Raw genomic sequence first — 14329 nt, forward strand, 5'->3', positions numbered from 1 at the left:
AAAAAAAAAGTGATGAAATGAAGAAGTGGTGAATTACCCAAGCGACTTTCCGCCGAGAGCCAGCGAGCCACCGAGAGGAGCTGCGGAGCGCTCCGGAGCTGCCCGGCACGGACCCAGCGGCACCGCAGCGCGATGCACAGAGCCTCAGCTGCTGGAGCTCGCCTTGCCATGCCGGCTGCTCACTAGCATGCAAACCCTCGCACAGGATGAAAACAGGTTTGTGGCAGTTTGCTGGAGATGTTTCCTTCCCCGCTGCCGGCACTTTGCTGTCGGCTGAGAAGATCTTAATGATGGCAGCGGGCACTTCTGCCGCGTTCCCTCCGCCGTTCTTTGGAGATAAATCTTTTATGCGGCTGTCTTTTCCTATCTGTGGCGGTTGCTGCACAATCTGCACTTGATTGCAGCTCAAATATTCTTTTTAAGATCCGCTTCGCAAAATGATGCAAAGTAAACACAGATGGGAGAAGTGAGGGAGAGAAAGCTGTGATGAAGTAGTGATGGTGGATGGATCTTCCCTCCTTCTCCCTCCAGTGCCTTCCCCCAAATGCCAGCCTTCCCTGCTATGGTTTTAAAGGAGGAAAGATTTGGGGGCCCTTTGGATGGAGGTTTGGAGGGACGCTTCCATCGGCGGCGCTTGCCTTGCTGACCAACTTTCTTCATGTCTGTGGCTTCCAAGCCAGTCAGCTTTGTCTCGCCTTCACCTGTCCTCAAGTTTCTTCCATCACTTTGCAGGTCATTCATCCAGAATGCCCGAGGAAAGTTCACCAAAGCGGAGTCCTCAAAACATCCCATACAAGGACCTGCCCCACATCGTCAACGCTGATGGGCAGCACCTCTTCTGCAGGTACTGGAAGCCAGCAGCAGCTGCCAGGTGAGCACTTTTCAGCAAACGCACTTTTTTGACTGTCAGTAAGACTCTATGTTTTATAGCCTGGCTGCTGTGACTGGGCTATGTGCACTGAGCTTTGCAGAGCCACTGAGAGATGTCTCTCACCTGAGAGAGCTCCTACTGTGATGATTTTATTCCCCAACCCTTTTCCACTCAAGCTCACCTTACAGACGTGAACCACAGAGTTACTCTCGCCCTGTGCACAGCTGCCTCGCTTGGCACTTGTGTGTGCTACATCCAGAGTGGCACTTGAAGGAGGCTGATGCCCGTCAGGAACAAAGTGCCTTCAAACCAACAGCAGTCAGGGAGGGATGGGATGCCAACTCAGCGATATCTGCTCTTTTTAATTTCCTTAGTGTCAACAAATACAGCATCAGCATCTGAATTCAGTTTGATCAGTAACAGCAGAAATCTCAGGGCAGCAGGCAGGAGCTGGTTTAACTGTGTTGCTTTTTAACTGCTTTTTTAAAAAATTATTTATGGTCAGTAAATGATTTAGGAAGCTCTCACTGGGACCTCTCTGTGAGTTCAAAACTGAACTTGGTAATAAACACAGACAAGGTATCAGATAGAGACGTTTAAATAATGTTTTTCATAATTTAAATAGTCCCCTGAGTGTAATGGCTTTCTGTGCTGATTATGTGCTGATTATGATCTGCTATAGAAAGCTATCTGTGTTTCTCCCATAGTTATTTATGGCTGTTCATCTTGCTGCCAGTATCCGCTGTCAGATTCTGGCTTGACACATACTTATGTTAGCCCTAGCTGTATACGCAGCTACTTTACAAAATCTGGATATTGGTTGGTTGGTTGTTTTTTGTGCAAGCCAATGGGAAAAGCTATGTTAATTTTTTAATTGTATTTTCTTTTTATAACTGATAGGCAAATGCAAGAAAAGTTGTTCAAGCAGGAGTTTGAGTAGTCAGGAGTAGCACTTTCCCACACCACCCAATAGGTTGTATCCAAACCATCTCAGAGAGGTGGATGCACACCCAACTTTCCTGCCCTTGGGTTTGGTGCCTGCCAACCAATGAGCCATCAGTGACATATGGTCAGGAGGTGGCCTGCATCTAAGCAGTGTACATTGCCATCTTGTTCCCAGAGAGCAGGGCTGTGAGCCACCCCACTCAGCTCCATGGCACTTATTAGGTTCTAGGACATGGGTCTTGGCTTAAGATCTGTGGTCCTACGATCCATGGACCTGGTCCACAGAGAGCTTTGTAGTTACTTCTATTCACTGACTTGCAGGAGGAGGAAAGTTTTTGGCACAGATGTTTTCGGTATCCTTTGCACCAGCCTCAAGATTTCCTGTATTGGAAAAAAAAATTAGCACCAAACCAAGCTTCTACTGTGAAATCAGGCTGTCTCATATTGTAATGCTAATTAATCATTAACTGCCCACAACGGTCTTCATCCAGTAGTGAAATAGCTTTCTCTTTTCATGTTTAATTTCTTAGCAAATTAGTAGTGAGTGGATGGGTCTTTGATCAAGAAATGAAAGGATGATAAAGAACTGAGAGATAAAACTTAGTGCCGAAGTCCTCTGGGTAGTTAATTTTTTAGGGCTCTGTGAACCAAGCAGTTAATTGAGAGCAAGCTTGCCCTACTTTTGTGACAACAAAAGTAGAAGGGATCAGTGTTGCTCATTTACAAGTGGTTCCTGTGTGTGTATTTGTATATGAGGAAGGGCGTACTGTTTATTATTAGCTCGTTTTGCATTGTTATGTATGAGAGAGAATGCAAGTGGCTGAATAGTTAGTTAGTGTCTATATTCTACAGTCAGGAACACTCTTGAAGTGCTTTGATAGGAAACCAAAAATACATCTTTTCCCTCTCACTTTTCATAAGTAGCTCAGCTTATTCTGCTTCATATGTAAAAGCTTGGCAACTTTCATCTAATTTTAAATGTTCAGCAAAAATGATCTATATATACGTACAGGGAAAGAGAGGCACCTCAGGGGACTTTTGTTGGCCTGTTACAGTTATTCTGTTTCAACTACTGAAGGTGAATCTTTCAATCTTCCAACTCGATTGTTGATCCTAACGCTAATGAGTGACACTGTAACAGTTGAATCGTGGGATCTTCCATTGATCCATTATACACCTCATCGCAGCTAGGGCTACAGAAATACCTTTTCACTGCAGATGCCCAAAGGTTATCACTGACTTGGCTTCAATTAGAATAGAACTTACCATCCTCGATCCACCCCCCAGGGAGAAGATAATGGGATATCTGCCAAAGGAAAAAATTAAGAAGTGCTGCTGGCCTGGGGTTGGAGAGCAAACAATGGGTGGACATTGGGGCCAACCAGCAGACGTTGCTCTTCAGAGTGGGTGCTTCTCTTTTATCTCCTCAAACAGACCTGCAAAGGTGGATAAAGGCTTTAAAAAAACAACAACAAAGATTGGTCAGGAAGATGGGGAATTTTGTAAGGCTCTTCTGTTCCATGCACACAAATATTCAGGCTCAGATCCTGCACGGTGTTGAGCCAACTGATCAGCCCATATTGGTGCACATATGGATGCTTTGTTGTAAGTGCCACCGAGGCCAAGGTTGTGGTGTGAGTGAAAGGCACCTATTGTGAGTTCCTCAGCAGGGGCTGCTTTGTTTCGGGGGGATTAAGGTGATTACATCGCAGGAAGCTGACACACAAAGGCACTCAGATGTCATGGAGATTAGATGAGGTAGACAGAGTAGATATTAATGGACTAAGGAAGGAGGGCAACTGTTTTCCATCTCTTGGGGTGAGATGTCAGCCCATGGGGAGAGCTGGGGCTGCAGGTGCAGCTTCCCAACTAGCAGTCCCATGAGCTGCCCAACTTGTTGAGCCAGTTTCATCCCCAGATGTAATTAAGGGGTCTCGTTTAATGTGGCAGGAAGGGAGAAGCACTGTGTTCTGGTGTTGTTTTCTTGGATCCTGCCAAGAGCAGGGTTTGTGGAGCATGACAGCAGGTAGCTGGCACAGGGAGCTCACTCGTGAGGTCCCATTTTTGGGACTGTGTAATATTGGTTTTTTTTGGAGCTAAATTGTTGGTACCAGAACAGATTGATGTCACACCTATGGCATGTCCCAATAGCTGAGAAAATCCTACTTAATGGAAAAGCAGCCCTTGTGTAAACAAAAACAACAGCTCCATGCAAGGTTACAACCTCTGCCACCACCCTCAGCCTCCTAAGTCAAAATATGAGGTAACAGGAGGTGAGGAATTAAGAAACCATGCTCTGTTCCCAGCCCTCAGACAAAGCTGCTAAGAATAGAGGTGGGATGAGGAACGGGAAGGAAAGTCGGGAGGAGAAGTCAAACCATTTCCTTTGAGGCCCCAAAAGGGCCTGAAGAATTTCAGCGTTGACCTTCTTTCCCCTCTGTGCAGTATCCTGGTGGCCTTCCCTGGATGTCTCAGCTGTTCCCATCACTGCCTGGATAACTGCAAACAATTTGTTTAGGGCATTTTGGGATTTGTTGACCCAGCTCAGTTTTGAATCCTACTAGTATCATCAACTTTACCAATAGCCCGCATCCACCACTGATTTCAGATTTGAGACAGTGGTGTTTGGCTCTCCTCTGTAAATAGGCATAAATTAAGGTTGGGCACTTGAAGTGCGAGATGCTCACAGTTCAAGGATGCTTTTAGAAATGCCCATTCTGTGCTGGGGAGGCTGTCAGGAGCTGACATGTGTGGGCCGCATGTCTTCCTGCTCGATTGTTAATGTACGGTGAAATGGCTTGGTTCAACTTCAGACATTGTGACCATGATTTAGGGGAACAGAGTGCAATTACCTGAGCAAACACTGCCTTTGTAGGATTCTTTCAGCTCTACACCTGAAAAGTGTGATTAAAAATACAAAATGAAACAAAACGCACCTGCTTCTCTATTTGCATTTTTTTTTTTCTTTCTAAAAAAAATGCCTGTCATTCATTCTGACTTGGTAGTGGTAAAAGAGCAAACCAATAAAGAAAAAGAAATCTATTTCTCTCTCTCTCTGAAGGACTTTGCAGAAGTGCCTGTGGTGCAGAAATACAAACTGCCTTTAGATTTGAACCAGCCCTTGAACTGTGAATATTGCTTGCTGATTTTGGCACCTCATTATCAGCATTTCCATGGCATTTCCAGAAGAACAGCACTGCTCTCAGCGTGAGCAGATGACAAAGTTAAATTTGACTTTCAGACCCTTCCAAAATGACTAAATAAATAAACCAAAGCGAAGTCAAAGCAAAGGAAAGCAAGCCACTAATTCTAGTGTCTCTAATTACGCTGTGCAACTCTCTAGAAATACTGAATTTTCTAATTCGGTGCCACTCTGGAAGAACACTTCAGTTTGAAATTGACCTCATTAGTACAAACTAATGCACAAGGACCAAACTTGCGCAGTTTAAAATGACTTATGTCAGCATCATGTCATAGGATGATTTGAGCTCTCCGCATGTCTGATCACATCATAAACAGAGCACGGGGGAAATAAGAGCTTTTCACTTAATGATTTTCATTGTCAAACCAACATTCCAGGCTTTACTTGCTACATTGCTATTGCCTGAGTTCCTAAAGCCTTCCTTCTCCAATTTGTCAGCTGTGTGTATTCTTTCAAAAGTTGTGTTCTCTTTGCTCTAGGTGACAGCCTTATTTGTTGTGAATGGTGACAGCCTCCCATGAGTTCTTATGCAGGGGGTGGGAAAATTAATAAACCAACTTCACCTGTGAGGGACTTTTTTGACAGACATGAAAGCTTCATTTCTTGCTGTGGGTATTCCCAGCAGCTTCCATTCAGTAGGACAGGATTTCTTCAGTCCTTACAGGAATGCAAATCTCCTTTTGTTTTTCCATGGAGTCCAAGGAATAAGACAAAAACAAAGAGAATAACAATGGTTGTAAACAGCCGTTTTTGTTTATTACACTCTTAGGATCAGTTTCTAGGTACAGGCAAGACAGTGTAACTTTATGGCTGGTGGCATGCAAGAGCAAGCTGACTCTAGGAGTTCTCTGTTGTGAATCTCAGAAGTTTCATTAAGCTTTCATCCTGGTCCTCAGACAACAGCATAGGATGCAAAATCAGTTTTCGTTCTTCATGTGCCACTGATGAACCGAGTAATCAACCAGCCCATCAGACTTGTTACACATTGAAAGCGATGCCATCAATGAACCTGACAAACTCATCAAGTGTGTCAGGATTCCAGATGCAGGAAATCTTTCTTTCAGTAGCACAAGGCACATATAGGTTTGGACAAAACAATGAAAGCACCTGCATGCTGTTCCCTGCCTCAGTTACTTCAGAAGTCTTGAGCATCCCCAGGTGTAGCAATTGGACAGATCAGTACAATGGGAAAGGCATTACAACAGAAATGTGATGACAAAAGGACTCATACAATAGAGAGGTGCCATAAAGGATGGGAAGAAGATTGCTCACCTGTATCAGAAGAATCTCAGTTCACAAGAGAAAGCTTCACCAAGGAAGGATCTCCAGGAAGAAATCCTTCCCCAGTGCCATCAGCCCTTAAATGAGGTCTAAGAGAGGTGCAGCTAGGCTCTACCCTTCCTGTCACAGCTGAATTGCCTTCACCTGTGCTCTGAGGGCTGACTGGGTCCTTTCCCCAGATGCTCAATCAGTGGTTCAGGCTGTGACTCAACAGTTACCATACACTGGGGCAGCTCTTTTAGATCACCATGAATACATCTACAGGAGTTGGCTGGCACAGTTGTATTGGGTAGAAAGCAATGTGTTTTCTAGATCCATGTTGCAGAGGAGTTGGTCTGGGTTTCCTTGTGAGTTCCCCTGAAGCTGCTGTGGCTTTGTGATTTTCAGATCTAGCACGAACATCTGATCTCTTTGTTCTTCTAGGGAAATTACATTGTTCTAAGAGCTGTCCCTGCAGACACGTTTTGCTGAGCTGCCTTCTCTAGGTCCAGGCATCCCATTGTCCAAATGTGCTTCCACTTGAATGGAAGCCATCAGTGTTTAACAACCTTCCATTGTAGCTTGTCCAAGAGATGTGACACAATTTTGACAGCAAATGGCTGATACTCCATAGCTTAAACTTTATCTAAGGAAAGACTATTGCATCCTGCCCATGAGAATCCTATAATCCCTTGCCTTGTTACACCCCACAATTATACCCTTAACTTCATTATACCCTTATACATCACTGTTCCTACTCCACCAGTACCAGTACCATGACACTCTACCAGTATGGCTTATTATCCAACAGGGAGGAAGGTAGCAATGTCAGATCAAAGTTTCTGGCATCATTAAGACATTGAGTAATAATACTTCATGAGTACTTCCACTGGAATGAGACTCCTCTTCTATGTGACAGACACTTGCTCTCCAGATGGGATCCATCTTCTTTTCTGTCTGGTAGACGATCACTTGATGACAGAGCTTCTGAATCCATGCTAACAAAGTGATGGCAAAAGCAGATTGCTAGACCTAAAAAATTTGGTGGAAAAGAGTGGAAAAAAGAAGTCAATGAGGAGCAGAGAATAGGCAAAAAATACAGTTAAGACTGTGCGCACTGACCAAAGATATAAATAACCGGGCCTTTGATTTCTCTGTGCTTTTGTTTCCCCAGTCTAAAATTTGGTATAATGATCGAAGTGAGTGATGTAAGTGGGGTGACAGCAGTGATATCTGGAGTCCCTAGAAGAAAGTTGCCAGAGAAAATAAATTATTCCTTGAGGTTTTGTGGTTGAAGAGTGCTTGATGTTGAAGGAGAGATTTTAAAAATCCACTAAGTGATCATTAGTTGTTCTTGCTTTTCAGCTACAAGTCAATTGTCTCAGCAGCAATCTACTAAAATAAAGGAGAGAAAAAAAAGAAAGTATTGACAGATGAGCTAAAGTCAATCATTCAATGGTAATAATGTAGTAATCTTTTGATCCAGTATTGTGTATAGATGGGCAAGCAGAAAATGTACAAATGACTATAGAATTAATAGATGAGAAAGATTACTGATTTTTTTAGCCATCTATCTGTCCTATGCTAAAAAAACATTTGCTATGTATGTTTCCTTTCCATCAAGCTTAAAAACAGTGGTGTGATGGAAAAAAAACCTAAATCTTTGTCTCTTTTAAGAGCAGAAGGTTGGCTTGGTTTGCTCCAGGTGTCAGCAGGTTAGCTAGTTTACCAGCTGGAAAGATAGATTTCATATATTATTTTTCAACATATTTTTTACTTCTATTTTTCAAAATTATCTCAGTGAGATTTCAAATTCTCTTGTCAAAATCCAGAAATCTGCAGTGGCTTAATTTGCTGGGCTAAAGAAGTGAAGAGTGATTGAGGAAGCACTAAGTGCTTTGAGATTGCTCTAGAGATAACATCTAGCTGACCTAATGGCTATGGTGTTTCTTCTTTATTTGTTTTTTTTCAAGTCTCGTGTGAGAGCTAGTCTACAATATTTAAAGTAATAAAAACTGTCTTCCGAGCAGCATTCATAATTTCATTTTATTAAAAGCATATTCAAGGGTCAGCGAGGAGAACCAAACAGCTAAAACCAGGTTGTTCTGAAAATGCACAGATCGCCTTTCTGATGTGATTAGCTGCCCACAGGTTCTGTAGCACAGAAAGCTTTTTAAAATTTGGCTCTCTCTTTCCAGGTTCACTGTGGCCCTGTGCACGCAGCACAGGAATGGGGCTCAGGGAACCCGTGGGGACATTTAGATTGGATATTAGGAAAAATTTCTTCTCCAAAAGAGTGGTGATGCACTGGCACAGGCTGCACAGAGAATGGTGGAGTCACTGTCCCTGGAGGTGCTCAGGGACCACGGAAATGCGGCACTGAGGGATGTGAGTTAGTGGGCATGGTGGGGGTGGGATGACAGTTGGACTTGGTGATCTTAGTGGTCTTTCCACCCTTAACGATTCTATGATTTTATGATTTTGGCTCTGCTGTTGAGTTCCCAGTGACTGCTGTAGGGTTGGGTTTTGCCTCACACCGTGTGTCCAGCCCATGCCAGTGGCATGCTGTGTTGCCATGGGCAAGGCTTCCACCTCCTGTACTCAGTTTACATGTCAGGGGTAGGGAGGATCAGTCCTTGCCAGGGGCAGGGCAGTGGGGGAGGGGTCTCTGGATCATCTTTTCATTTGATGGCTGTGTGACAATCATAGCTGCACCCCTTAAAAAAAAAGCATGTTCAGTTTTATGAATGAGAAGTGTTGTACAAAAGCCAGCTGTTGTTATTATTGATGCTGTTTATTTACTGGTCACACTTCTTCCAGAGCTATGGGATGGAAAAAAAATCAATCAGCAAATTCACTTTGTTTATATTCAATAACACTTTCAGTGTTTGGGGAATGTTAATTTGCTAAACACGACTCCTTCCCCTAAAGCTCCTAGTTTTTCATAGGCACTGTATGATGCCAAGGCATGGGTTCTGACCACCAGGGCTCTGCTTGGTGCATGTATTTTACTGCTGCTTTAGGAGAGGTAGTCCCATCACTCAACATGCCAAAAGTAGCATCCAGGCTTCTTTGCATTTTGCCTTGTGCTCCCACGAATGGTGACTTGTAAGTGATCAGAAGAGAGGCTCAGGAGGGCAGGCAAAGCATTCTGCTCTCCCCCATCAGCTCTCACTCTTTCTTTGCCAACAGTCCAGAAGAGCAGGAGCCAGCCCAGCAGTGCCGGGGTTAATAGCTGTAGTTTTGACAATATTTGCTCTTGGTATTGTGAAAGCTTTTTAGAAATGGTCCCAAATATGTGGTGCTTCTCAGTTTCTGGTGAAGCTATCCACAGAAAACACAGCGTTCGCACAGCAGAATAACAGCTTGTGGTTTAAATAAGTGTTGTTATTTCTGATTTGCTGTAGGTGTACATGTATGTTTTGGTTCAGTGGTTGCCAGATACTGTAAATGAGTATTGATTTCCTTTTCTATTTTAAGCTTTTCTAAAGAAAAGGCATCCCACATGCCTTTAGCTTTCTTTGCCAGTACTTAAAGTGATTACTTCTTTATTTCATTGTTCTTACTCATCCTTATTGTAACAGTTGCACTCCAAGTTGCCCAGGTCCCCGTTCAATTTCTGCTGTTTAAAGCTGTTACATATGGCCATTTTTGAGAGCAAACCAACAAGACAGTGCAGAACTCGTGGCAAGAAGTTCCTTATTGATGTTGGTGTGGCAGCTCTCACTGCCGTGGGTGACGCTGCCCTGGGGCTGGAAATGAAAGAGGTTCAGGTAGCAGCCTCCACAGCTAAGTTCTCTGGACAAATGTGCTAGCTCAGTGTCACCATGAAATAACACAGATCTGGATTTGGCGACGGAGGCAGAAGTCTCTATTCATTTGTTAACTTGTAAATCATTGCACCTCAGCTGTGTTTCAGATTTACGTTGGTTAGAGGCATGGATAAATATGCCAGTCTTTAAAACTTATGTTCCAGCAGTCACTGCCTCAGCAAGATGATGGTGTATAACGTTTAGCTGTTTACGTTCAACTTTCTTTCCTACCTCGAGTCTGTGGCAAATGTGGAATGCAAAATTAATTGGAACAGGCTCAAAGCCTTGGCAAGTGCTTTGCTTGTGACATTACTGATTTCCCTGAGGAATAGTTCCTGATATTGATTTTGACAGAGACTGCAAAGCCCCTCTATGCAAAGGTTCTCCTCATAGCCAGGCAGAGCTGGAGTGCAGCTCTGGGATGTGTCGAGAGGATTATTCATTAGAAATTAATGTGCTTAATCTCAAAGTATGCTAAAATATACATAACTACTTTATGATTAAGATATCAATCTTAGAGTTTCTGTCTCTATGGTTTTGGCCTAATTCCACACCGGCTTTTGGAAAGTCATGCAGGAAATGATTGGCTCTTTGGAGACGCACATTATCTGCGAAATCTGAACTGGACTTTTCTAAGTTGGTTTGTGAAAGATAACCAATTAAGATTCCTGCTAACACAGAGAGCCTCAGACAAAACTGGATCCAAAAGGTAAAAGTGAGGAAGGGCAATTTCCTCTCTGCAGGAAGTAATCAAGAACTCCTGAGCATATTATGGCGGAACTGTCTGGTACAAACCATGCTATCAGGTCGGAGCATTTCAGGGAATTGCAGTATTCTGTTTGGCTTTAGACCATTGCTACACTTGGGGATTGTACAGTCAGGGCTTTATTAAAAAGTAATAATAGCATACTGTCTCAGGACAAGTACAGTGTCATCACCTTTCTTGCTCCTTATTCACAGATCTCTTCCAAGCCAGTGGAAGATTTACCCCAGTAATTCCACCATGCCTGATTAAAGTATTTTGTGTGGTTTTTGATGCAAGAAGCAGTCTGATCATTTGTGCCACATGTGCACTGCTGTTTCTACCCTGCACAGGTGCTAGGGTAATTACCTGAATTCTTCCTTTTCTAACTGTTTCAGTGTCATGTCATGAGTTGTCTGTTCTATCCACTCCCTGAAATAACAGCGTGAGACTGGAGATGATTCAATCAAAAACAAGTCACAGGCCTCTTTGGAAATAGAAGGCATAATTCTTCCTTCAAGGATTGCCGTGCTCTGTAGAAAGGCAGTAGCAAGAAGAAAGAGCATCTCCAGAGCAGAGTGCTGTTCTGTCCTGCACACTGAGAACATTGGGTCCACAGTGGCCCACCAGGGAAAATTCCATCTCTGATATCAAAGTGGGCGAGTGTACCTGGTAAGTCGAGGATCTCTTCAGTTTTATCCAAAAAAAGGGTGAGAAGAGCCTGCCTATGAATTTCAAGTTACAAACATTTCAGCTCTGGTCTCAGCCTTGTGTCCCCTGAAGTACTACTTCAAAGCTTCCTTGAAACAAAATACAGCTGGTCTCAAATGCTGACTTTCAGGGACTTGTCTGGAGCTAAGCAGTTGCAAGATTCAAATAATTCCTCCCATCCCACCTCGCCTGAAGTTTCCTTCGTCTCTTTTCCCTGTATTAGACCACTCATGAGTTATTTGTGGTGAGGGCTTGCTCTTCAAGGAGCTACAATAAATCAGCATAAGCTGTTCCTCCACATTGTTTTGAGCTGGCTCCAGCCAGTTCCTGTTGAGCTGTTTGTTTTGAAATATATCTGTACTATCCAGTTCTGTTTCTGCTCCGTTGATTTATGCTGCCTACGCTTTCTGGTGTTGTTGAATAACCCACCCATGGTACTCCTCCAGGAGGTCACAGGAGCTCTCAGATCTCCTAACTCTATGCTGATGAGGAATCACCATGATTTTGAAATGCATTGTGAAACCAGACTTGCAGGCATGTGCATGAACAGCTGCTGAAGGCAAAAGCATTACTCATGGAAGCAAGCAGGGATGTTAAGACTGAACCCTAAGTTTCCATCATGTTAGACAGTAGGATGCTGCCAAGACTAAGAGCAGCCCCTCTGGGCATGCTTGAATGGGAACTCCCAGGCTTGAGCAAATGGGGAAAGGGAGAAGATATGAAGCAGGATTTGCTGGAGGAGTTTATTTTAAAATTGTCAGTTTACGATCTGGACCGTAGTGCAGTGTTTTGATGCAGCCTCTGGAGCTCAGAGGCTGTTCACAGGCTGAACTGTTGCAGTCTTGAACCATTACTAGTCTCAGTCTATCTGGAAAAGGTGAGTTCCTCCAAATTTAGAGCCCAGATACTCAGGGGTATCTGTGCTGATCACAGCTTTTGAAGGTCTCCAGGGAGTGAGATTCCACTGATGCTACATGGTCAGTGCTGTTAAGGGAACGTCAGTGTAGACTTGACTCCAGATTAACATTTTTCTCTGATGTGGGAAAAGTAGCAGTAGAACTGCTGGTCTGAGGTAACGTCATTAAACTCCAGTGACAGCTGGAAAAGAATATGACTACCCAGGTTATGGACCTATGTAGTAAAGCTGAGCATAAATGGGCCAGCAGAGCAAAGGCTATGAATGTGTTTCCCCAAAAATCTGAGCAACAGAGCAAGCAAAGTGCTTGAACTTAATAAACTGCCTCTCTGAAACACAGGTTGGAATTCAGAGCAAGTCATCACTTCTTGTGCCCTCAGAGGAACATAACTCTGTAAGTTTCCTGGAGACAGAAGGAGCACAAAGGGACACACCTGACTCCACCATCAATTTTCCTGTCCATCTGGAGTCACCAGCCTGAATGCTTGGCTAGCTGGTTAGGTCACATGCATGTAATGTACAACATGAGAGAAACGCCCATAAATTTCTGTAATCCCTGCCCAAAGCCAAGTTCTGCCAGGGTCACCTAGGGCTATAGATCACCTCTGCCAAAAAGACCACAAGAGGGTCTAGAGCCCTCCAGAGGAACATCAGCAATGTCTGTTAAGTGTTAAGTGAACAAAGCGTTTCATTCTTCGTTATGTGTGCTTGGAAATGGTTATCTGGAAATTTCTGAGGCACAGGTAATCTTTAATAATAGAAAATTGGAATATTGCTTAAATCTTGATAAAGTTACCATCTGCTGAATGCATAATCTTATTGTAGGGAAAGATAGCTAATCTTTAGAATCAGTGAGGACTCTTAGCTAACACAAGAATGCATACCTGTAATTGATTTTCCATGACGATATCCTGTGGAAGGAAAATCGACACACATGATATAATAAATTTAAAGAGTTTGTGGTCAGCTATCCAGATCCTTCTCCAAAAGTGCCACCAGTGAAGTATTTTTCATACATAAATGTTTGTTGTTTTCAGCGTTTCTAAGAGTCAGGCTGATGTCAGCTGATAAGTCAGCTGCAACAACACAGCCAAACCTAATAATCAATTCGGTAAGCCAGTCGTTTTCTGGCAGCCTCACCTAATTCAGAGCTTTCCTGTTGGTTAATTTTTAAAAATTACTTTAGGAATTTGGTGTCGAGTACTCAAAGCTGCAAAAATCAGATTTTCTTCGTTAGAGTTGATCTGGTTCTGGCAAAAGAATCGTATCAAATGAATGCATAGTTGCCTTCCATAGAATAACATGGTATTAGGTTAAGTTGCCAAGGTCTGATTCAGGAAATCACTTCTGCATGTGATTAAATCAGTCCTAACGCAGAACAGCATTTGTAAATCCTTTTTTTTTTTAACTTTAATCTTGTACTTTGTAAGTCCTACTGACTTTCATGAGCCAAAGGGAGTTTCCTGAGGTTAAGCAAATACTTAAATATTGTTCTGAAGAGGGATGCTTTCAAATAGGGTGGAAAATACTGGATTTTTTATGTATGCAGTCACAGAAATCTTGTCTTCAGCGTTTTGTTCTAGTCCCAGTGTTCTGAGATATTCTCTGGCTATGAAGTATCGCACAGGGGCCTCAGCCCCTAGAGGACAGGATGTGAAGATCATACCACCCTGCTCACAGCCTGACCCACCTGCACAGGGACACCTCGGCATGCTGCTGGCTCTGCAAGGTGCAGCTGCAGCACAGGAGGAGCTGATATAGCCATGGGAGAGCAGCCCAGTGGAGATGAGGTCACTGGCATGCACCATTACCTCCTAATGGCAGATAATGGTAAAAACTAACATTGTCCTGCTGCTTGTTGTGCTAAGTA

The 14329-nt window shown here is 43.4% G+C and overlaps 1 protein-coding gene and 1 long non-coding RNA gene across 4 annotated transcripts in view; one reads left to right on the forward strand and one right to left on the reverse strand.

The window, feature by feature from the left end:
* The window catches only part of MGLL (monoglyceride lipase), an 88213-nt gene that overhangs the window by 36654 nt on the left and 37230 nt on the right, over positions 1-14329 (forward strand). For 2 of the 3 annotated variants that reach the window (XM_019620117.2, XM_010718531.2), the window contains exon 3: positions 733-871. In XM_019620117.2, the coding sequence (XP_019475662.1) occupies positions 733-871 (139 nt within the window). Of the gene's footprint in view, positions 1-18; positions 217-732; positions 872-14329 lie in introns of those variants that run through there. The other variant, XM_003210100.4, reaches the window with a different exon arrangement.
* Positions 3355-6360, reverse strand: LOC104913161. Its single transcript, XR_004161306.1, has 4 exons — positions 6291-6360; positions 5582-5695; positions 4669-4710; positions 3355-4315 (listed from the first exon to the last, which is right to left on the reverse strand). It is a non-coding gene; the product is annotated as an uncharacterized LOC104913161 (long non-coding RNA).

This window comes from Meleagris gallopavo, chromosome 14 (assembly GCF_000146605.3).
Source record: "Meleagris gallopavo isolate NT-WF06-2002-E0010 breed Aviagen turkey brand Nicholas breeding stock chromosome 14, Turkey_5.1, whole genome shotgun sequence".
In the NCBI taxonomy this organism is placed as follows: Eukaryota; Metazoa; Chordata; class Aves; order Galliformes; family Phasianidae; genus Meleagris; species Meleagris gallopavo.